The sequence below is a fragment of the Mustela nigripes genome, chromosome 12 (genome assembly GCF_022355385.1).
Source record: "Mustela nigripes isolate SB6536 chromosome 12, MUSNIG.SB6536, whole genome shotgun sequence".
Taxonomy (NCBI): domain Eukaryota; kingdom Metazoa; phylum Chordata; class Mammalia; order Carnivora; family Mustelidae; genus Mustela; species Mustela nigripes.
The window spans coordinates 32,110,705-32,133,262 of record NC_081568.1 but is presented as its reverse complement, the minus strand read 5'-3'; the positions used below and the strand labels follow the sequence as shown (position 1 = coordinate 32,133,262).

General features: G+C 44.0%; 1 protein-coding gene across 1 annotated transcript in view; it reads left to right on the top strand.

The window, feature by feature from the left end:
* Positions 1 to 22,117, top strand: part of MROH2B (maestro heat like repeat family member 2B) — a 97,580-nt gene extending 75,463 nt beyond the window's left edge. Inside the window, exons 25-42 of the mRNA XM_059416318.1 lie at positions 1,594 to 1,729; positions 1,824 to 1,919; positions 2,183 to 2,272; positions 2,647 to 2,767; positions 4,960 to 5,057; positions 7,026 to 7,178; positions 9,907 to 10,064; positions 10,570 to 10,696; positions 11,282 to 11,469; positions 12,713 to 12,853; positions 13,252 to 13,366; positions 13,989 to 14,135; positions 14,377 to 14,559; positions 18,645 to 18,800; positions 19,119 to 19,253; positions 19,884 to 19,986; positions 21,013 to 21,078; positions 21,525 to 22,117. Coding sequence (XP_059272301.1) covers positions 1,594 to 1,729; positions 1,824 to 1,919; positions 2,183 to 2,272; positions 2,647 to 2,767; positions 4,960 to 5,057; positions 7,026 to 7,178; positions 9,907 to 10,064; positions 10,570 to 10,696; positions 11,282 to 11,469; positions 12,713 to 12,853; positions 13,252 to 13,366; positions 13,989 to 14,135; positions 14,377 to 14,559; positions 18,645 to 18,800; positions 19,119 to 19,253; positions 19,884 to 19,986; positions 21,013 to 21,078; positions 21,525 to 21,631 — 2,320 coding nt within the window. The 3' untranslated portion in view covers positions 21,632 to 22,117. The remainder of the gene's footprint in view (positions 1 to 1,593; positions 1,730 to 1,823; positions 1,920 to 2,182; positions 2,273 to 2,646; positions 2,768 to 4,959; positions 5,058 to 7,025; positions 7,179 to 9,906; positions 10,065 to 10,569; positions 10,697 to 11,281; positions 11,470 to 12,712; positions 12,854 to 13,251; positions 13,367 to 13,988; positions 14,136 to 14,376; positions 14,560 to 18,644; positions 18,801 to 19,118; positions 19,254 to 19,883; positions 19,987 to 21,012; positions 21,079 to 21,524) is intronic.
* The last annotated feature ends 441 nt before the right edge of the window (positions 22,118 to 22,558 follow it).

The following is a 22,558-nucleotide window of genomic DNA, read 5'->3' as shown; positions in this document are numbered from 1 at the left end:
TTCCTTATGCTCCACAAGTAAGTGAAACCATGTGGTAAATGACTGTCTCTGCTTGACTTATTTCACTCAGCATAATCTCTTCCAGTCCCATCCATGTTGATACAAAAGTTGGGTATTCGTCCTTTCTGATGGAGACATAATACTCCATTGTATATATGGACCATATCTTCTTTATCCATTCAACCACTGAAGGGCATCTTGGTTCTTTCCCCAGTTTGGCAACTGTGGCCATTGCTGCTATGAATATTGGGGTACAGATGGCCCTTCTTTTCACTGCATCTGTATCTTTGGGGTAAATATCCAGTAGTGCAATTACAGGGTCATAGGATAGCTCTATTTTTAATTTCTTGAGGAATCTCCACACTGTTTTCCAAAGTGGCTGTACCAACTTGCATTCCCACCAACAGTGTAAGAGGGTTCCCCTTTCTCCACATCCTCTCCAACACATGTTGTTTCCTGTCTTGCTAATTTTGGCCATTCTAACTGGTGTAAGGTGGTATCTCAATGTAGCTTTGATTTGAATCTCCCTGATGGCTAATGATGATGAACATTTTTTCATGTGTCTGTTAGCCATTTGTATGTCTTCTTTGGAGAAGTGTCTGTTCATGTCTTCTGCCCAATTTTTGAAGTGATTATTTGTTTTGTGTGTGTTGAGTTTGAGGTGTTCTTTATAGATATTGGATATCAGCCCTTTGTCTGTAATGTCATTTGCAAATATCTTCTCCCATTCTGTGGGTTGCCTCTTTGTTTTGTTGACTGTTTCTTTTGCTGTGCAGAAGCTTTTCATCTTGTCCACAGCAACTCTTTCAAGATATGTCTCTGAAGGCAAAGGAAACAAAAGCAAAAATGAACTTTTGGGACTTCACCATGTCATCATTTTAAATTTCTTTGCTACTTACCTCCTTAGTGCACTAGGCAGTGTGCCAGTCTCATAAATTTCTGTAGCAATTTGATAGCTGACAAGTGGTAGTGTATTGTCCTGATTTACATTTACTAAATAATACATGGGGATTTTCATGTTTATTAAACATTTGCATTTTTCCAAGTTATGTCTCGGTTTGTTCTTATCCTCATGATGTTTATAGTAAATGACTGAAAGAAAGGAATAAGGAGAGGAAGGAAGGAAAGGGAGGGAGGAAGTGAGTGGAAGTGGAGGAAGAGTCCAGCCACTTTACTATAGGTACATTCAGTATGTGTGATGCTACTTATAACATGAGAAATCATATGAAATTGACAAAACTGCTCCAAACTTAGAATCTCCCCCAACACAAACATATACACACACACACAAAACCCACAAACGCTAGAAAAAATAAGTAGGTTAATGTTATCACAGATCATATAATAAAGGACTGAGTAACACAACGCTAATGATGATTGTTTATTACTCTAAAAAAATTAGAAATGAGGTGTGTTGACTATGTGCAATAGTACAGTACAGTACCTCTCCCTACTTCTGTCCCCACTCCCCTCAAGATTCCAACATGGCAGTAAGCATATCTGACCACTCAGATATGGTTGGCAAGGAACTCTTCTGGGCTGCGTTTTGTTTATCATCTTAATACCTATCCCTCCACATTGTTCTCATTTCAGTAAACTGAAACCTCAGCTCCCACTCAATGACCACCTAAATATTCTTGAAGAAAATATTCGCAGGCTGCTTCCCCTTCCACCTCTGGAAAAACTCAAAGATGAAGGCGAGACAGACAAGGACAAGGAGCACATCAATGTATGTAGGGGTGAGGCCTGAGGAGACTCGAGAGCTACAGTGGGACTCCACCCTCCAGCCTCAGCCTGCTGCTCATGCTCACATTGGATTTCAGTTCCTCTATGAACGATCCATGGATGCCCTAGGAAGGCTGCTGAGGACCATGATGTGGGATAATGTGAAAGCAGAGGACTGCCAAGAAATGTTCAATGTGAGTAGGGCCGTTGCTCAAACTGATTCCCACATTCCCTTGTCTGTGCTGCAGAACAGCCCTCCAGAATCTACCTCATCCTCTTCACAGGGAGATGTCCAGCCTGACCCATTTAACCCATCGCATAGGGCCAGTCCACTTAAGAATTGTTTGTGGGAGGTGAGCACCCTATTTCAGAAGAGACAGAGCACAAGAGGCAGAAGAATGGGAATGAGTGACTATGACGAGTACTAAGGGAAGAACATTTATTCTTTGACCAACAGCTTCTCCGAATGTGGCTTGTTTCACAAAAAGATTGGGAAAGAGAAAGAGCCTTCCAGATCACTGCAAAAGTGTTGACAAACGATGTTGAGGTAAGTCGACCCCTGGAATGAATAGATTTCATCGCTTGCAAACACAGGGATCTCAAGGGTTCTAGAATCCAAAGTCCCTGCATGCCGGAGCTCTAGTCCCAGAATGGGGTGCTTCCCAGAAAAGAACATAAGAGGAAACTCCTAACCCCAGGGGGTGGGGGGGGGGGGAAGCACACCAGGATTAAACTATTTGGTTGCTTTTACAAGCTCCCAGACTCACTTTTCCAGTGCCTTTAAAGGGAAGGTTCACAATTCAATTTCATCCTAAGGACCTTTCAGGGAAAAACAAGGGACTTCACGTTCAGTGTTGCTGGGACTATCCTGGGATGTCGGCAAGCCACCCCGTCACTTTGGCGGTCTCCTTTATCCTGCAGGCACCAGAGGACTTTAAAATCGGCTCCCTCCTCGGCCTCCTGGCTCCTCACTCCTGTGACACCCTGCCCACCATCCGGCAAGCAGCCGCTAGCTCCACTATTGGTCTGTTCTGTATAAAAGGTGAGGGAAAGATGAGAAACCCACAAATGAGAGAAGATACCTGTTTTCTTTTATTCTCGGTTTTACTCCTTGTGTCTCTGTGTCCCTCTCTCTCCCCAGTTCAGCCATTTCTGTGTTCCAATGCCTTAATTATGCCACAGAATTTGTCTCTCTTTTGGATCTTTTTTCTCCAATGGCTCTGTTTTTCTATTTTTAAAAATAAAGATAATAACACCAAAACATTATAAAAGTCCATTGAGATAGGTAAAACTACTGTGATTCAAATCACTGAGCACTTGGGGGTACTAGCAATGCTTCCTCTATCACGTGGATTTCTTCAGGAGGAAACTGCACTAGTATTTTACGATGCTAAGTGATTCTCAAAGTCCTCTAAGAAGGACAAACCTGTGGAGGTTTTTCCAGCTTCCAGAACAGGACCTCGTCTATTCTCCAAGTATAGGTGGAGTGACAATATCAGGAAATGTAAGGAATTTTTAAACCTCAGTCTCAGGCTGAGACCGACAAATCAGGGCCTTGGTCCCAGTTAAATCAGAAGATGCTTCCCTGAAAATGGCCCTGCAGGGCGCATGTGCATTTCTGTGCAGCCAGGAACACTGGTCTAGGCTTAGTGCCATTTCACACCTGTGTTCCACTCCTCTTTCTTTTAGGGATTCAGAAGATGCTTATTAAGTTCTTTCTATGTGTCAACCACTTCTTTGATGCTGGAAGCACAGAGATATTACTATTCTAAAATTCACATAAGAAAAGCATATTAGGGGCACCTGGGTGGTTCAGTTGTTAAGCGTCTGCCTTCAGCTCAGGTTGTGATCCTGGGGTCCTGGGATCACAGTGGGCTCCCTGCTCAATGGGAAGCTTACTTCTGCCTCTCCCACTCCCCCTGCTTGTGTTCCCTCTCTCACTGTGTCTCTCTCTCTCAAATCAATAAAATTCTCTTTAAAAAAAAAGTTTAAGAATAAAAGAAAGAAAGAAAAGTATATTAAAGCCAAAAGGTGGGATTTGGTTGAGGGGGTGGGAGTGGTTGGTTAGTTGGTTGAAAAGAAAAGGAAAAAAAACTATTCAGCAGAATGAAAATGGGTATGAAAGTCCTTTGGGATATGGGAAGATAATTCAGTAAGGGTATATGCTTGCACCAAGCCAGAAAATAAAAAATAAGTAAGGCCATCCTAGTAAGAAAAGAAATGTGCCAGGGAGGAACTTCAGAGGAAGAGAGGAATTTCAATTCTATTATTGCTCTACCTACTCTTCCTTTAGCATCCTTTATTTTCCTGAAACAAGCAAAATTTCCTGAAACATGCAAAATTCAGGTTCTCAAATATTCTTTGTTAATAAGAAATCCCATACTTCATTATTTATTTTAACTCTTTTCCTTGATGGATCAAATAGCATGGCAGAGGGTATGATTATTAAATACCTGCTAAATACAAGTAACTAGTGGGATGCTAAATTAAATACCCATTTAAAACTCAGTTTTCAGATGAGTGAGCTGAGGGTAAGAAATTTACCAGCTGCAGAAAGTAGTAGAGCAAGGCTGTGAACCCAGGTCTCTCTAACTGCCAAGTCCTTCTATGCTCTACTGGGCTGGACTGCCTTCCACAGAAAGGTTCAGGTATTAGTTTCCACGGTTACCCTCCATTCAAACAACAAAGAGAAAATTGTTACTGTTTAGGTCTGAGTTTATTAATTGGTTTCTAAAATCAGTTACAACGTTGCTGATGTTCTTGTTGCAATAGTTACCTTCCCACTTCCATTTTTCCAGAAGTGGCCTACTGCTCAAGGGAACTCCCAACAGAGACAGCAGTACAGCAGAACAGTGAGAGCCTAGGCTTTGGTGCCAGGCAGACTAGGCTTCAAATTCGGACTCTCCTATTTTTAGTCTCTGGATAGCTGTAGCCAAGTGGCTTTATAGCTCTCAGCCTCAGCTTTCTTGTCTGCAAAATCAGGAGCGTCTACCTCAGATAATGTTTATGAGTAATAAACGAGATCATGGTATGCAGAGGATTCAGCCCCGTACCAGCAAGCAGAAACTGCTCAATCCGTGTTTGCTCTAGTGCCCAGCTTTTCATCAGACCGGCTTTCATGCATGGGTTAAAAGCATCCAGCAGCTGAATTAGGGTCATATCAAAGTAGAGCCAACCTCTTTAACCCTATCAGGTCTTTGAACTCTTGCATCTGTCTCCCCTTGTGGATTTCAGGCACCCACCCGGAGGTGGAAAGACTGCAGAGTCTGCAGGAAGGGCTGCAGTGTGATGACGTACAGGTCCAGATCAAGATTTCTTCTAAAATAGCGAAGGTAATAGATACGGAGGACTGGTCAAGGGATGGAAAGATGATTCTGGGTTGATTCCCAAATGAGTAGGCTGTGGACGCTCCACTACAAGGAGAGCGAAGTCTAGGCATTGCTTGTTCCTGGGTCCATGTGCCTAGTCTACACCTGCTGTGGATCATTTCATACTCTGAGGAAATCTATGAACCAAGCACCCATCTTGAGGATGAAGGAGGCAGTGTGGTGGAGTGGAAGGTACAGGGGCTTTGGGGTCTATCAGATGATGCTGTGTGCACTTGCTTGAAGCCCGTTCTCCTCATTTCAAAAAAAAAAAAAAAAAAAGTACATAACCTACCTCTCAGAGTTGTTCTGAGGATTGGTCAATGAAGTCATTCATTTATTTAATCACTTATTCATTCACCTACTATGCCCTATACACCTACCATGTACCAGACTTTGTTCTAGCCTCTAAGAATAGAAAAAGACAAAAGGCCTGCCCTCAGTCATTACAACTGTGTACTTACAGAGAGAAGTGAACTGTTGTGAAGACAGAGTGTCTCTTACTAATTTATAAAAGCCCCTTCTGAACCCATGGTGTCTCTGCAAGAAGGAACATGATCAGACTTGCATTTCCAAAGGGTCATCTGGCTATTATGTTCAGACTACGATACAGGTCCAGCAAGAGTGAAATTAATCAGTTTAGAGGAAACTACAAGAATCCAGGTGTGAGACTAGGTGGCTTGGACTAAGGAGGCAGCAGCAGAGATGATAAGAAGGTGACCAGAATAAGGGAGAGAAGTCACTTGGGGTGGGTTGGGGGAGAACAGGAGGCACATTATGTCAAATACCTAAGAAAGTGTCTGATGCATAGCAGGTTCTCAAAAACATGAGCCCACCTCCTTCTTTTCTTCCTAAACCATCATCCATCCCAATGTGAGGGGAAAACAACAACAAAAACAACATAACAAAACAAAAACAAAAACAAAAAACAAAAAAACAGATAACCATTGAGTTTGGAGCCCAGGCAAGCATTTGGTGTTACATAGAGCACATGTGGCAGTCTAGTCCTTTGATCTTGGAATCAAAATGACTCAGAAACTGGTTGAGACATGAAAAGGGATGAATTTCCTTCCAAGAACTGTTCAACCAAATATCAGCCATCGGGCCACTTAATGCAGAGAGAAGTCAGTTGTGAATAGCAATGTTTTCATACCTACAAACTCATAATCGTGACCATCTTGCTTAGTTAAAGCCCCAGACAATGTCCCTGGAATTCATTCAAATGGTCAACTTTTCACCTGCCTACCTTTTCATTAGCACGTATGCATACGCACACACACACAGACACACACACTCATGTTCACACACACTCATACTCACACACTGCTATCACCCCTTCTGTAAGTTTCTTATACTTAGAGACCAAAATTGCCAAGTTTTTATTTTCCTCACCTTTTGTTGAGTAGTCTTAATTTTGAAACATGGAAAAGCAAAAAGACAGAACTCATAATAATTCATAGTTACATGGATATTGTGATCTGCCTAGTATTGAACATGGTAGTTAGTACCTAGTGATCTATTTTCCTAAATTCTCAAGGCTTAGCTATTCTGGTAGAAGCAAGACATATCTCTGTGATATATGAAATGTATGTGAAAGTAATTTATATCATATAAATTGTATTATAAACCATATACATTATTTTTCCCTTGTGGAGTACACTATAACTTTGAAGTCTGGAGAAGAAATTGCCTCAGTAGTCTTGGGATGCAATAAATATAAAATGATAAAACGGCAACTCTAGAAAAAAGTCTGCCTAGAGTTGCAGGGTAATGTCTGTCTGTTTTTGTATTTTCTGTAGGTTCTATGTCCTAGTCATGGGTTAGCCGTTTGGAAATTCCAGTGGTTTCTACCAATCTCCTAAAACAGTAGCAGCATTTTGAATTAGTGTATGTAGAGGTGGTTGATAACATGAATCTTTCTGGGTACATTCTCAGATTGTCAGTAAACTCATCCCAGTTGAAGAAATCCTACTGTTCCTGGAGGAAACCCTGGATGGTCTGGAGAGCCTTAACTCCGCCTGTACCCAGGCGTGTGGTATATGGATGATCACGGTCCTGAAGGAGCAGGGAGCCGCTTTGGAAGAACAGGTGAACTGCCAGCCAGTTTGGCCACAGAACTGACCTCTAACACTTCTGAGATGCCATGCTGGTGGTCACTTCTCAGTTTGTCCTCTGCTGGATAACGGGCACGAGCACGCACGGCCTCGGAGTCCTCCACAGAGACCCAAGTTGTGTACTAACAACCCGGCTCATGTTGAGTGCCTGCCCCAATCTGTTTCAGTTTTCTTCTAGTCTGTGACTTTAAAAAAACCAAAAAACAAAAAAACAATAAACAAACAAACAAACAAAAAAACCTTGCCCAACTGTCACTCTCTGGCCAGAGACAGCAGCTCTGAACAAGGACATTTGGGTTCTGGAAAACTGGATTGTTAGATCTTAAGGAGGATGGTGGCCATGTGGATTCCCTTGGGGTTGACCACTAAGGATCAGTAGAGTTTCTAATCCCACTGCCACTCTTCAAGCTACTCTTCCACAGAACTGTAGGGTTGGTTTTCTGGTAAGGACGACTGTCATTGGAGAGCTGACTGGGGGAAAGTCCTCAATACTTGCTCCCAGCTGGAGAGTTAGGCAGTGTGAAGAAGACTTGAGTTCAGGAAGCTTGGTTAAAAGCTCCAAATGGAGATGCTCTATCCTCTTTCTTGAGGTCAGAAGCAGAATTCAAGTAATTCAAAGATTAATAAAAAGGAAGAGAATCTTTAACTCAATGAAATCATCTCAAGGGGAATTGTTGAAAGTTATGGTCCCCATATCCCAGGGTTGGTCACCTTAAATTATTCTCTAACATATGGCCTTTAGAAATAATTTCTGTGTTAATTACTCTCCAATCTGTTTTTTCAAAAACATTTATTTTTTTCAAGATTTATTTATTTCAGAGAGAGAGAAAGAGCACACAAGTCGGGGGAGAGCAGAGGGAGAGAATCCCCAAGCAGACTCCCCTCTAGGCACAGAGCCCAATGACTCGATCCCACGACCCTGACTGAGATCATGACCTGAGCTGAAACCAGGAGTCAGACCCCCAACTGACTGAGCTACCCAGGCGCCCCCAGAAACATTTATTGAGTACATACTAATGGCAGGCACTAGGCTAGGCATGAGAGAACCAAAGGCTTATAAATCTGGAATGTCGTTGTATTTGTGTGTTCAGCACAAAAAGGGGGAAATAGGGACATAAATTCTGTCCTAACATCATTGAGATGGGACTCTGTGGTAATCATATTTGCCAGATATTTGTTTAAGGAATTAATTCAGGGGAAATGTTATGTTTTTCCTAAAAATGTCTATCCAAAATAAATAAGAGAAGTATCTGCTAGAAGCAAAGTTCCTTTAGCTGAGAGACTTGCTGTCCTCCACAGCTAAAATCCAAATGTATAACATCATTTCCTACTGCCCGGAGATTAACATGCAAATTTGGAAGGGACACCGTCAGTGTTCTCTAGGATCTGGCTTCATATTTTCTATCAAATTATCTTCTTTTATCACCCTCATTTTCTTTGCGTTTCAAACTGGACCATTCTCCTATTCCAGAAATCTTTGCCATATTCGCTCGGTCCCGTGCTCTCCTGTTATTTTGTTACATAGATTTGTTTTTAAGAGCAGTTTTAGGTTCACAGCAAAATTGAGCAGATAGCCATATACCTCCTCTCCCCACACGCATGCCTCCTCCCTCACTATCAACACCCCACAAATGTAGTCCATTTGTACTACATTACAAATGTAATTTGTAATTTGTGATACACTACAAATGTAGTCCATTTGTTACAATCAGTGAACCTACATTGACACATCCTTATCACCCCAAATCCATAGTTTCTGCTAAGGTTCACTGTTGGCCTTGACAAACGTATAATTGCATGTATCCAGCATTGCATTAGCACACAGTTTCACTGCTCTAAAAATCTTCCATGCTTCATCTATTCTCATGCTTTTTTATTTTACATCTTTATCTGTATTCTTCTTCCTGATGAGAATGATTTTCCCCTACCATCTCCCCCTTGCCCTTTTTAAATTAGTTTTTTATTTTTTATTCACATATAGTGTATTATTAGCTGCAGTCCACCTTGCCTTTCAAAATTGTTGTTTATCCTTCAAGACTCAGACCATATGTCCCTCCACAGTGACCTCAGTTACTTCTGGATTCCCCTATCAGTTCAGTGAACCTCCCGTAGATCACTGGCCATATGCTGCCTTGTGCGCAGACCTTCGGGTGTAGGGCTAACTTTCTTTTTTTTTTTTTTTAAGATTATTTATTTATTTGACAGACAGAGATCACAAGTAGGCAGAGAGGCAAGCAGAGAGAGAGGGGGAAGGAGGCTCCCTGCTGAGTAGAGAGTCCAATGTGGGGCTTGGTCCCAGGACCCTGGGATCATGACCTGAGCCAAAGGCAGAGGCTTTAACCCACTGAGCCACCCAGGTGCCCCACTAACATTCTTTATTAGAAAACTGATTCCTTCTGAGAAAGGGTCACATCTTACTCATCTTTGGTAAATTCCCCACGATCCCTAGCACAATATTTGATCTAATGCAACCTTTCACTAAATATTTACTACATCGATTTAAGAATAAATACCCAATATAGCTACAAAACCCCTGAGTAAGAGACAGGCCATGCATAGAATTGATGATTATTTTTACCTGGTTTATAATTCATCAACCGCCCATGAATAATACGCTGACTACATGTGTCCTAAGCCGCTCATGTAGAGGAAAAAAACGGCAACTTCCTGTTTGATTTGTTTGTGTTTTTTTTTCCCTTTAGCTGTTGGAGATCTTGATCATGATTTACCATCACATGCCAGTCCTCAGGCAAAAGGAGGAAAGTTTCCAGTTCATGCTGGAAGCCGTCTCTCAGATCGCCAGCTTTCACACGGAGGCTGTCGTCGCCAACCTTTTACAGAAACCTCTGCCCTTCGACAGGTAGATGCTAACTGAGCTGCTCTGGTCTCCCAGGAAGGTCTAATCTGCATTGCGGAAGAATTTGTGGTTTAAGAGAAGGAAAACAAAAACAAAGGTTGAGAACATCTCACCTAAATAATCATTTCAAAAACGGTGCTTGAATCACAAAGCATGTTTTTTCCAAGTGTTTTTCATATACTATCCTCATTAAATGATGAGATTTTTTTTTAAATACACTATAGGAATAAATGAGTATTAGAAAATGAGTATTTCTCCTTTTTCTGGTCACCTAGAATACACTTAGCTTAGAGGTTTCTGCTTTAACAGACATCAACAAACCTCAGTCACACATGTCCAGAATGCTGGACTGTAAAAGAGCACATCCTTCTTATCTCTAGGCATGTTAGCATCTCCATCTGTCCCTTGAAATTTTGATTAGTCATACTGTGGTTTTAGAGGGGAACAGATGAAAACACTAATATTCCAAAGAGTTGTTTCTTATCAGCTTCCTGCCTTACCACCCTAGGGATGCAAAGACATTGTGGAAGGCTCTGGCTGAGAACATAGTCTCCAGTGGTAAACTCTTAAGAGCCTTAACAGACAAACTTGAGAATGAATTAGAAGATGACACGGCCGGGACGGAAGCGATTTCAGTGAGTCGGACAACACCCCATCACACGCCTGGTAGAGCGTCCCCCTCCGTGGTCTGTCCCCACCTGGAGCTTAGTGATTGTAGCACTAATGATATAATGATACTTCTTCCCCTCTCATACCCTGACTTTAAACCAGCTCCATCTTAAAATTGGACAAGTATGGCCCTAATTTTGTCTGTGGCTGTCCCTTCTGGAACCAAATTTCTCATCATCCCAAAGAAAATCCATGTATCTTTATTTCCAAATTTGTCTTCAAGATATCCAAAAGGCATCCTTTTGAAAGACCTCAGTGTTGGAAAAGGTTTCATTTAACCTGACTTCGGCCCCCTGGAATTTGGAGCTGACCAACATGGCAGTCCTGAGAGAGAAACACATTCTGAGTCGAGAATTTTCCAGACAAATACATCCTCTCTTCTCTGGTTATTTTTATTCTTGTTTTGCCCATGCTTTGCTTTGTTTTTACAATGAGTGTGGTCAACCTGGAGAGCAATCCGCTGGGGAGAAGAATGAACTTGAAGATCAGGCCAGGGAGATGTTCCGGGTGGAAAGGAACCTGCTTGACCTCGGGGTCCTCTCTCCCCCCAGGTGGCCTGTGCTATGTATGAAGTGGTATCAACAGGCACCCCCATCACCAGCTTGTACCCGGAGCTGTTCACTCTTCTCCTGAAGCTGGTCAGCTGCACACTGGGCCAGACAATGCCCATTTCCACCTGGAGCCACAGGCGGCGGGTAATGCAGCAGGGAGAAAGGCAGCAGACCGCAGACCCCTGCAGGTACGTGTCCGGGCCGAGGGCCCTCCCCAGCTGCCGGGGTCCCAGACACTAGACAAGGGGCTCTGGAAGTCAAGGCCTATATACCATTGGCTACGGCCTCCACTACCCAGGAGGAAACAAGGCTCCACTGACCTTGAGCCCTCGTGCTCTTCTTCCCTGAGCCAGGCCCCCCGTGTCGCGGCCCAGAACCATCCCAGAACGATGACGTGCTTCCCTAGAGCTTTGTCTCCCTTGTTTTCTCTCACGGAGACCCTTCTAAGAAAGCCGGGATTCCATACTCTCCAAGGCCACCAAGAGAAGGAGAAAAATAAAAATCAACACCACATTTTATCCAACTGAAGATGTCACCCATGGAAGGAAGCAAAATTATTTTGTGTATTATTGAAAAAGAAAGAATCCCAACCAAGCCATGACCCCATGCTTTCTTATACTTTCAAAGTTTGCTATATATGTACTCCCAGAGCTCTTTTAGAGTGATTAGGTATAGGTTTTTATCCTCTATTGCAAGGCTCTGTTTCCCTGTCCTGTTGCATAACTTTTTATCCTGGTGTCAAATCAACCTGCTGAAAGACATTCCACGCAGCATCGAGGTCCAGCACACATTGTTCCATTAATAGATGTCACTTCACTACAGGGACAGTAAGTTAAAGGACCGTGCTCCCATCCAGGCCTGCACCGTGCCTGTGTGGGCCCGGCTGACTCCAGCACGCCCACCCTCCGGTCGCCACACACCATCCAGGGCAAGAGGCTGCCTGGTTCCAGCAGGCTATTTTAGAATCCTCAAAAGAGAGGACTTTGGGGAGGGTGTGTGCTCTGGGGAGTGCTGTGAAGTGTGTAAACCTGGCGATTCACAGACCTGTACCCCTGGGGATAAAAATACATTATATGTTTATAAAAAAAATTTTTTTTTAATTTTAATTAAATTTTAAATAATCTAATTTAATTTAATTTAAAAAAATAAAAGAGAGAGAGAAGAGTTTGCCCTTTCCACCCCTGGGGCTTTCTTTCCCCATGAGAGGTTAACGAGTGTCTGTGGCATTTTCCTTACTGGTTCAGATGGTCTCCGTGTCCCCTCTGACCCCAAATTAAAGTGTGAGATCGGGCAGTGGGTTTTCCCCCTTTCACAGTGTCCCTACATCCAGGAGTGAGGGAGCCTTATGGGGAACAGACAGAGCGAACTTAGGGACTCACAATTCCCTGCGTGGGGTTAGCTTACTTTTATGCGGCCGACTGTCTCCTTCAGGCTCTCGACGGTGACTCTGAAGTGTGTGCAAGCCCAAGCCATGAAAGAAGGTCTTGCCAAGGAATCTGATGAGGGGGACAACTTATGGACCCTCCTAAGCAGTCCCAGGACCCACCATGTGGGAGTGTGCGCACTGGCCAGGTAATAGGCGGGCCTTCTAGAACTGGACACGAAGGAGAACACTCAGAATTGAGCAAAAATGCAGTGGAGGCAGCTTCACTGGGAGCAGAGGACTCACCAAGGATTTATAGCCCAGGAGGGAAAAAGAGGGAAGAAGAAGCAGAAGGAGGTGGGAAGAGATGGTGGGAGCAGCCCAGACCCCACCACTCCCCCACAAAATAGAGCGATGCAGCAACAGTGTCAGGAAAGCTGCACCTGAATGGGGCACTTGGATAAGCTATTTGCAATGTAAGCATTCGTGCCTTTTCATCAAACCTCCCTTTTTAGATCATTTATTTTCCTGAGAGAGAAATAGACCCAAGCTTCCTCCATTGTTTAGAAAGAAAAAAGTGCTACAACTGGAGGCTTGCGTTTTCTAGGAGCATGGCACTGTGGCAGCGTGAGCTCATGCTGGACATCATGGAGCAACTGTTCTCATCCCTGACCTCCTCCTCGGAGAACTACCGCATCACCGGCACAGCTTTCTTCTCTGAGGCAAGAGAGATCAGCCATGCCCCTGCTCGGCAGGCCCTCTGGGTCCCTCAGGGTCAAGAGTTCAGTGGGAGCTCGAACCACAGAAGAGGGCCCTTCACGGAAGCTTTGGGGGTGGAGAGATCCAGCCACCGCCAGAAATATGGTGCCCAAGCAGGGACTGAAAGAGGAAGAAAAAGAACCCGCCCCCAACCTCTTCCATTGCTCAGGTCTGCAGAAACCAACCCTCCCAGGACAGAGAAGCCTGGAGAATTAACTACAACAGGGACAAAACAAAAAGTACTCAATAGGCATATTATCATCACCTCATACCCTGGCACAAAAGTTGTCCCAGCCGACCCAGAGAAGGAACACTGTCGCTAACTCCCGTTTTCCCATTTTTCCATTAGATTAGAAAACCTCTTCTTAACTAGGTATCGTGGTTCTTGTCACCATGTAGCCTTGACCCATGGGCTGCTCACATCTAGAGAGTAGCTTCTGCAACACTTGCTGATTGACCCGGGGGTTCCCTCCTCCCCTCCATGAGTGGGTGGACCCCACTTTTTCATCATAGTTGTGATGCACTTGTCACTGTCCTGGAGGGAGGCCACTCCTTCCACTAAAGGGGCGAAGTGGTTGTTTTCAGCTCATGAAGGAGCCCATCCTTTGGAAGCACGGCAGTCTACGGGAAGTGCTGATCCTCATGGACCAGAGCGCCTGGGACTCCAACGCCACGCTGAGGCAAATGGCCATCCGAGGGCTTGGTAACACAGCTTCTGGAGCCCCTCACAAGGTACAAGGAACATGGGGCTGGGGGACATTTAAGTAGAGTTTAAAATAATGATTAACTAACCCACACCTCGTGGTTACCTAGAAATTCAGTAAGAATCCTAATATATTGTTACAGTGGTGTTTCTCGGGTAGAAAAACCCGGGACCCTAACCAAATTCTAATTTCCTTGCTGAGAGCCCCCTACCCTCGTCCACCTGCACGTAGAAAGGTTTTCGAGATTAAGAGACCTTATTTCAAAATAGGTGAAGAAGCATAAGCAGATAATATTAGAATCTATCATCAGAGGCCTGTACCACTTGGCCCGCACTGAAGTCGTCTGTGAAAGCTTGAAGGCTCTAAAAAAGATCCTGGAGCTGCTCACAGACCGAGACGTGAGCTTCTACTTCAAAGAGATAGTGCTGCAAACGAGAACCTTCTTTGAAGACGTAAGTGAGCCTGTTCAGGAATCTTCCCTCCCCAGAAGTGAGCGAACAGAAAGGTTCAGGTAGTGTGTGTAGCGGGCAATGTCGTGTCCCATCTGGATTCCTCGGCCTTCTCCTGTGTGTCCCCTGCTGCCTTCCTGGGTCTGCCTCTGCCTGAGGGTCCTCTTTGGCTGGGGAATCAGGATGCCTCTGAGCAGGGAGGAGCAGACGTGTTGGGGGAGAACCCTCAAACAATAAGAAACCCGAGCTTGCAGATAAACTCCCCAGCTTCCTCCCCTGACAGAAAGATTGAGCCCCACTTGCCCATCAGAGAAATACACTCTTTAATATTCCCTTTTTGGGGCTTTCCCCTCTTCCCTTATTCCCATAGATTATGACAATACTCAACAGAGAGCAGGGCCCTTGTCACCTCCAATGCTCTTCTCCACTTCCAAGATTCAAAGTTTCAAATGCTCGTGTGGTTCATTTAATCTGGGAGTCAGGATACACCACAGCCTGAGGGCCAAACCCTGCCCAGAGCATCTTTTCATAAATTAAGTTTAATGCGCACAGCCATGCTCCTCGGTGACGTGTTGTCTATGGCTGCTTTCACACTTCATCTGCAGAGTTGATCAGTTGTCACAGAAACCATATGGCCCCCAAAGTCTAAATTATTTACTGTCTGGCCTTTTACAGAGAAATCTTCTGTAAAACCCTCAATCTAGTCAATAACCTAGAAATCAATTTCAAAAAAAAAAAAGATCCATCAGTGACTCTCAACAGAGGAAGGTCATCTTCCTTCATGCCTTCCAGAAAACTAGACTTTATTATTTATTTTTGGTTTATTCATTGTCATCAGTGTAAAAATCTATTTCCCCTCCAACTTATCTATTTTTGTGACTGAAACCTGTTTCCTCGTGTTGTGTTGTCAGAGGAGATGGAAAACTGCTGGTTTCCTCCTCTTCAACATTAAGGCTTGATTCAATTACCTTTCTACCTTCCAGTCTCCAGACTGAAAAGTCTTCATTTCCTCCACTCTTCATCATAAACCTAATTTTTCAGCTCTTTAAATATTTTACAAGCCAGCCACTGTGTTGTGTCTCCCGATGTGGCCTGCACACCACTGAATAAGACCTAAAGAAAAATTACCTCTCAGGTCTGATTTTTTCCCATTTATCCACTGCAATTTTTTTTTTTTTTTTTTAAATCTTGGCCTTTCTTCTTGACTCCTTGGCAATTTTTTCACCATGGAGGCCTCTAGATTTTAATCTGCAATATATGCCCACAGTCAATAATTCTGCAGGTGTGCATTTTTCAGTTTCCATTATTTCATTCCTAACCTAATCGTGGCCTTTGAAAGCAGCTTTCTGCTTGTTTCCAGCTACTTTCTCGAAAGTATCAACATTCCTTTTAATTCTCATCTGGTCCTCAAAACTGCTTACATGGCTCCCACTCAACATAGTATCTTCTGTAAAATAACAAAGATGTTCTTTTCTTCATTACACAGATGCTTCCTGGGGTTCTTGTGGATCCAGTGAGGAGAGATCGCTTGAATCTGAGCCTCCAATAATCACCTACGAGTTTTGTGGTCAAGATCATGTTTCTCAGTCTTAGGCAGAAGACAAAAAAACTGAAGTCTTGTCAGGTTGTTAGATTAGAACTTTGTCAACCTCAGGAGGTATCAGTTTCATCGTATTTGTATCAAAGCAAAGTTTGGTAAAAACTTAGGACTTAGTAATGACATGCTATTCATTCTCTGCTAATGCTCTCTTCCCACAAATAAATTTAACTATACTTTATGAAACTTTGCCCCAAGAGTTTTCTATAGATTAAGCATGCAATTCTGTAATTGCCCAGTTTCTCCTCTCCTCCCTTTCTTTCAATATTTAAGCACTTTCTTGGAATTCTCAAACATGGTGACACTTCAGTGAAATGGTAGAACAGAAAATATGGCTGCCACCCCACGCGCCAGGCCTTCTTCCATCCTGTCTCTGCACTGACCCCGAAGTCACCTTCCTGTGTGTGACTCCATTTTCTCAACTCGAAACAAGGACATTAAACTCTAGTCTCGCCACCAGAAAACACAACTGGTTCGCTGCTTCTTTTCTGCTTTTTCCTATCATTCCTTGACCTATCTTAGGTCCTATCATTTGATTTCAAAAAATTTAAAAGAGTTTGAAAAAAAGTAAATAGCTTTCTACCATTTTGGTGTTTTATAATTGGTTTGTCTTCTTTTTCTAACAAGAGACCTTTAGGGGTGCCTTCAGCGTCAAGTCATGATCCCTGGGTCCTGGGATCAAGCTCTGTATTGGGCTCCCTACTCAGTAAAGAGCCTGCCTCTCTCTTTCTCTCTCTCTCTCTCTCTCTGCCAAATAAATAATCATTTTTTAAAAATAAAATAAAATAAAAAGAGACATTTCAAGGCACCTAGCTGGCTTAGTCAGTAGAGCAGCATGCAACTCTTTGGATGTGGAGATTCCTTAAAAATAAAATCTTTTCTAAATAAATAAATAAATGGGGGTGCCTGGGTGGCTCAGTTGGTTAATCATCCAGCTCTTGGTTTCGGCTCAGGTCATGATCTTAGGGTCGTTGAGACTGGACTCTGAATGTGGCTTCATGCTCAATAGGAAGTCTGCTTGAGATTCACACCATTTCTCTCTCCCTTCTGCTCTGTCCCTACCCTACTCTCGAATACTCATGCTCTCACTCACAGATAAATAAATTAATTAATTAATAGTCTTTTAAAATAAATAAATGACATTTTAAAAATATACCCTGGGGCACCTGGGTGGCTCAGTGGTTTAAGCCTCTGCCTTCAGCTCAGATCATGATCTCAGGGTCCTGGGATAGAGCCCCGCATCGGGCTCTCTGCTCAGCGGGGAGCCTGCTTCCCTTCCTCTTTCTCTGCCTACCTCTCTGCTTACTTGTGATCTCTGTCACTGTCAAATAAATAAATAAAATCTTTAAAAAAAAAAATATATATATATATATACCCTGACCTCATTCCTCATACTTTTAAACATTTCTACTTCTGTTGCTTCCATTATATGAGGCCATGTCTCATGTATTCATTTAACTTTTCTGGCTTTATCCCAACCAGCCGTCTTTGTTTTTTTCTGGAAAATCTTTATTAACTTCCTTTTTTATGACATTTCTGTTTGTGTGCCCATTTCTGACACATTCTACCCTGTCATCAAAATCAATACAACTCTCTTTTCTTTTCCTCATATTCCTGGGGATGCTTTTCATTGGCCCTTTTTTTGTTGCTAATCCGAGATAATATTCTGCTACTCAGGATGACTTCTCTCTTCATCCCTCAGCCTTTATATGGGAATTTTAAACTAGTTTGCTAGACCTAGAAGCACAAAAAAAAAAAAAAAGAAAGAAAAACCCCCAGCAAACCCATCCGTGTTTGTTAAAACTCTGAATGGTTTCAGCAAAGTGTCTGGGGTATCAGGCGGCCATCTTTCTCCACCACCTCACCCTTTGGTTCTTAAAAATCACCCCTACCATCCTGGACAACAAGCAAGAAAGTTCCAGAATTTCACATAGGCCAGCATCGGGATAGGCACTTGTTTGTTCATTCTCTGTGTCTCAGAACCAGAGCCCAAATTTCTGAGCTGCCTTAACCCCATTCAAAAGTATTTGGGATCTTAGATAAGAGCCCTGGGCCTTGGGCAATTTAGATTAGAAGCCCAGAATCCTAGGTCAGTGATAGGTCAGTGACTCCGGCATGCTAATTTGCATAAAATACACAATAAGCAGGAACTCAACCCGACCTCTTGCTGCCAGTACTCCCTATTTACCCTTCCTCTGATCTGTTTCCCTAGTAGCTACTCAAGGACAGGAACCAAGTTTCCAGCTCTAGAGCATCACTTAAACCCCAGACCCATGGTCATTTAAACTCACAGTGGGAGCGCACAACTGCTAGGAATGGAGGAACATTCTTGGCACACATAGAGGTTGTGACAAGAGCATACCAGCGCCTTCGTCACAGCCTCCCTTTCCTGATGTGGTACAGGGCAGGTTGGGTGATGGGTGTGACCGGGGACTCTCTGGGAATGGCCTGTAAGGGGGGACTCACCCACGACATGCCTCTGTCACCACAGGAGCAGGATGATGTGAGACTGACTGCCATCTTCTTATTTGAGAATCTGGCATCCCTAACAGGAAGAAGGTGGAAGATATTTTTTGCGGAAGAAATAAAAAAGAGCATGATTTCATTCCTTCTCCACCTCTGGGATCCCAATCCCAAGATCGGAGCTGTAAGTGGCCTCTGCACAGACACCTTTACCTCCTCCTCCCCGCATAGCCAACAAGTGCCAGTAAGTCTGGTCTAGCTGTTCCGGAAGCCAGATCTGAAGCCACCTCTCTCAACCAAACCCGAAGATTGCTTCTTCAATCCTAGGTTCTTTCTTGCCTGGTCTCTCTGTCAGAGATTGAAACTGGGAAGGTGTCAACCTTGAACTTAAACCCCAAGCATCACTGGTGCCCACTGCCCCCCTCCCACCACTAGGCGGCATCCTTCCCCTCCCGTAGAGGATCCATCCTTCTAGACGGTGACTTGGAACACTGTTTCTTAGGCTTGCCGAGATGTCCTGATCATCTGCATCCCTTTCCTGGGCCTTCAGGAACTCTATGGGGTGTTAGATCATCTCCTTGATGGTCAGGATCTACCAAGGGCCAGGGATTTCTACAGGCAATTCTGCGTGAAACTGGTGAGTGTGTTGTAAATGCTGCCTGTAAACGCACAGCCCAGAATCCAGGCAAATTCCAGAAAGGCAAACAACACAGCAAGGGATCTGTGGCCACAGTCAGAGCTGGTTTGGAAGGATAGCAACAATTCTTGGTGTCCTGTCCCATTACCCTCCCCTCTTTCCCAAGTCCTGAGTGGGATCTGTTCTCCGAGATTCTTGAAATACACCTGTTGATTAGTCCCACAAGGCCCAGTACTGTTCTTTTCTTTTCTCACTCTTCTTTTAAGATTGATATTTACTTGAGAGAGAGAGAAAGCACAGAAGGGAGGGAAAAAAGGAGGAGGAGAGAGAACCTTGGACCCTGTGCTGAGTGCAGAACCTGACACGGGGCTCCATCCCTTGACCCTGATATCAGGACCTGAGCTGAAACCAAGAGTCAGTCGCTGATCCAACCGCACTCCCCCCCCCAGGCGCCCCTCAGTGCTTTTCTGATAACCATAATCATAACCATAAGACATCTTCTAGTAGAATAATTAATGGCTATGTGAGTGTTCATAGCCTTTTAGTTTCCTTTTGGAGGACCTACCAGATGCCAAATTCCATGATGGGTCACTTCCCAGTTGTTCTCTTTGTAATATGTATCTCTTTTAGGCAAAGAAAAACCAGGAAATCCTGTGGATCCTCCACACACACTCATTCACCTTCTTCAGCAGCAACTGGGAGATGATCCGGAGCGCTGCCGTCAAACTCACAGGTGAGGGCACATCCACTCTCCCTACGCAGGTGAGTCTGCTCCTTCCCGTCTAGTCTTGCTTCAACGGGAAACTATTCCACCATGAACACAGGCATGACTGGGATGACAACAACCAAAAAATGCAAGAAAGGAATTCGTCTTGTGTCTTGGAATATCTTCCCACAAAGGAACCTGTGCATATGAAAACCTGTAGCATCTTCTGACTTCCCAATACCTCCTCTCCTCCCATTAGCCCCTCCCCCTTCATGGGCCCTCCACGCCTCTTCTGGTTCCAAGTCATCACCCCTTCTTTTGCTCAAGTCTTTGCCCCCAGCCTGCTGCCATGCCTGAATGCTTCCTTTGCATCATCCCTTAACATAAGCCATAGTAAACCTTCTAAGCTCAGTTGAAGCTGAGAGCTTTACTAGCTACATGACACAAATGGAAAATGTGTTGGTGAGGAGACCAGGAGATCTTGGCTCCGCTCTGTGATTCTGGACACTTCACTTAACCTCTCTGTGTTATCTCTTTGTCCGATCTACGAAATAAAAGAGGAACGTAAGTGAATCCCTGAGGATCCTTCTATTATGAAATTCTAAATTTTATCATGACGCTTATCCCAACTTATCCAGTCTACTTTGAACAGACCTACTCTCTTGGCCACCTTTAAGACTGAGTTAAAAACCTAAGGATTTTTTATTGGATCATATGAACAATCACTCCATCTATACTGTAAACCGTCTGAAGACAATGATCCTATCTTGCGCACGTTTGAAACCCAGACCAAAACTGGCATCCCCCGGGAGGACACCGCGCAACCTTTCCCCAGTACACATTGGGTGAGGGACCACTTTCAGACATGGCACTCAAGGCCCAGGAGACATCACCCTGGCATTGTTCTGGGGTCACAAAAAGACTCACAGAACTTGCTCACTCACTAGCCAGACCACTTAACTTCTGACCAGGTGCAGAGTCTGACCGAACACACTTTTCATGGCCTCTTCCTCTATAATGAAATTAGTATTTTTTTTCCCTTGTTGATTTTAGATGCCATTGTTCTCAATTTGACCAACCAATATGTGCAGTTATTAGACAAAGAACAACTGACCACACGTGAGTACCAACCCTAGTTTCTGATCGGCACGTTGTTCAAGACATGTCTTTGAGAAAGAAAAGTTAATGCTGCACCAAGTTCCCTGTTAGCCCAGATACTGAAAATCCTAGTACCTCATGACTGTCTCTGATGCTCCCTAGATCCTGGAATTTCTCCCGAGAATAAAACAAGCCCCAACCCCAGCCCTTTGCAGGCATCATTCCCAACAGACTGTTGTTTTCTGGTTGCCTGTAGAGCTAGTGATTACTAGGTCAAGATCTTCTCTCCTGCTCTTTGACTGTTAAAATAGATTCTCAGCTTGCAGAGTTAAACCCTACCCATTGGGATAGAACATAAGCCTGGGGGCCCCAGCTCCACATAGAGCTTGACGTGGAGCCTCACGCCGTGACATAGCTTGCGCCTCGCCTTTCTTCGTTCACTGAACTCCGCGTTCGTCCTGTTCCAGGGCTCCAAGCACTTCGGCAAGACCCCTGCGTCAGCGTCCAGAGAGCAGCCGAAGCTGCCTTGCAGACCCTCCTGAGAAGGTGTAAAGAGCTAAGCATCCTTCTGTAAACCATCAAGAAACAAACAGCCGGGCTTCTCCTACAGCTGACTCCTGTCTTCATCCTCGCAACCTACAAACTGGCAGCATCTTGAGGAAAGAGACGGTGCCTAGCCTGGGGAGCTTGAAGTGATGGTATATTCCTTACCCTCTAGGGTCTCCCTGCCGACTTCCATTAGTAAAACGTAAATCCCACAAATTCACTTGAGCGATAACCTGTGATTTGTGTCGTGCCGGCCACACAGCTTTGTGAAGGTTACCCCTCTATCTTGGGAAGCTTATGTCCCAGCAGATCTCAGAAAAATGACAGAAGCTGAAACAATTCCGCCATTAAGGAGAGGGCCACCGTTATTTCCACACAGAACCCTGTCCTTTATTATCTCTGCGGCCTTGAATTACTGCCCACACTCTTCACTTTCTAAAAAGCAGTCTTATGATAAACTTTAACCTGTGTGTTCTTTCTCGGGCTGTAATTTCTGTGTCGAGACTATGTCAGGTGCTTTTTCTACAAAAAACCCACACCTACATTGTATTAAATCTCATAGTTTCCTTTCTATTGTTATCCCAGAACATTCCTTCCTCTGAATGGCAGGTGTGCATGGGTGTGTTTGGGGAGGGGGGAGTGTTTGAGTGTGTGTGTGTGTGTGTGTGTGTGTGTGTGTGTGAGAGAGAGAGAGAGAGAGAACATGGATGTGTTAACCTTCCTCACAACATTTGAATCATAACTCCCCACTCTTTTTCCCAATGCCTACATGAAAGTTCACATACATGAAATTATATACATAACAAGAAGCTTCCAACACAGAGGCTGGCCCTTGTTGAAGACCACCACCATCACCATCATTCATTAGCAATATTATTAATCCGGTGCATTCCTTTATACATTCCTATTACCTATATTTTAACATCTGCATTCACAACCTCTTTGGGGAACACCT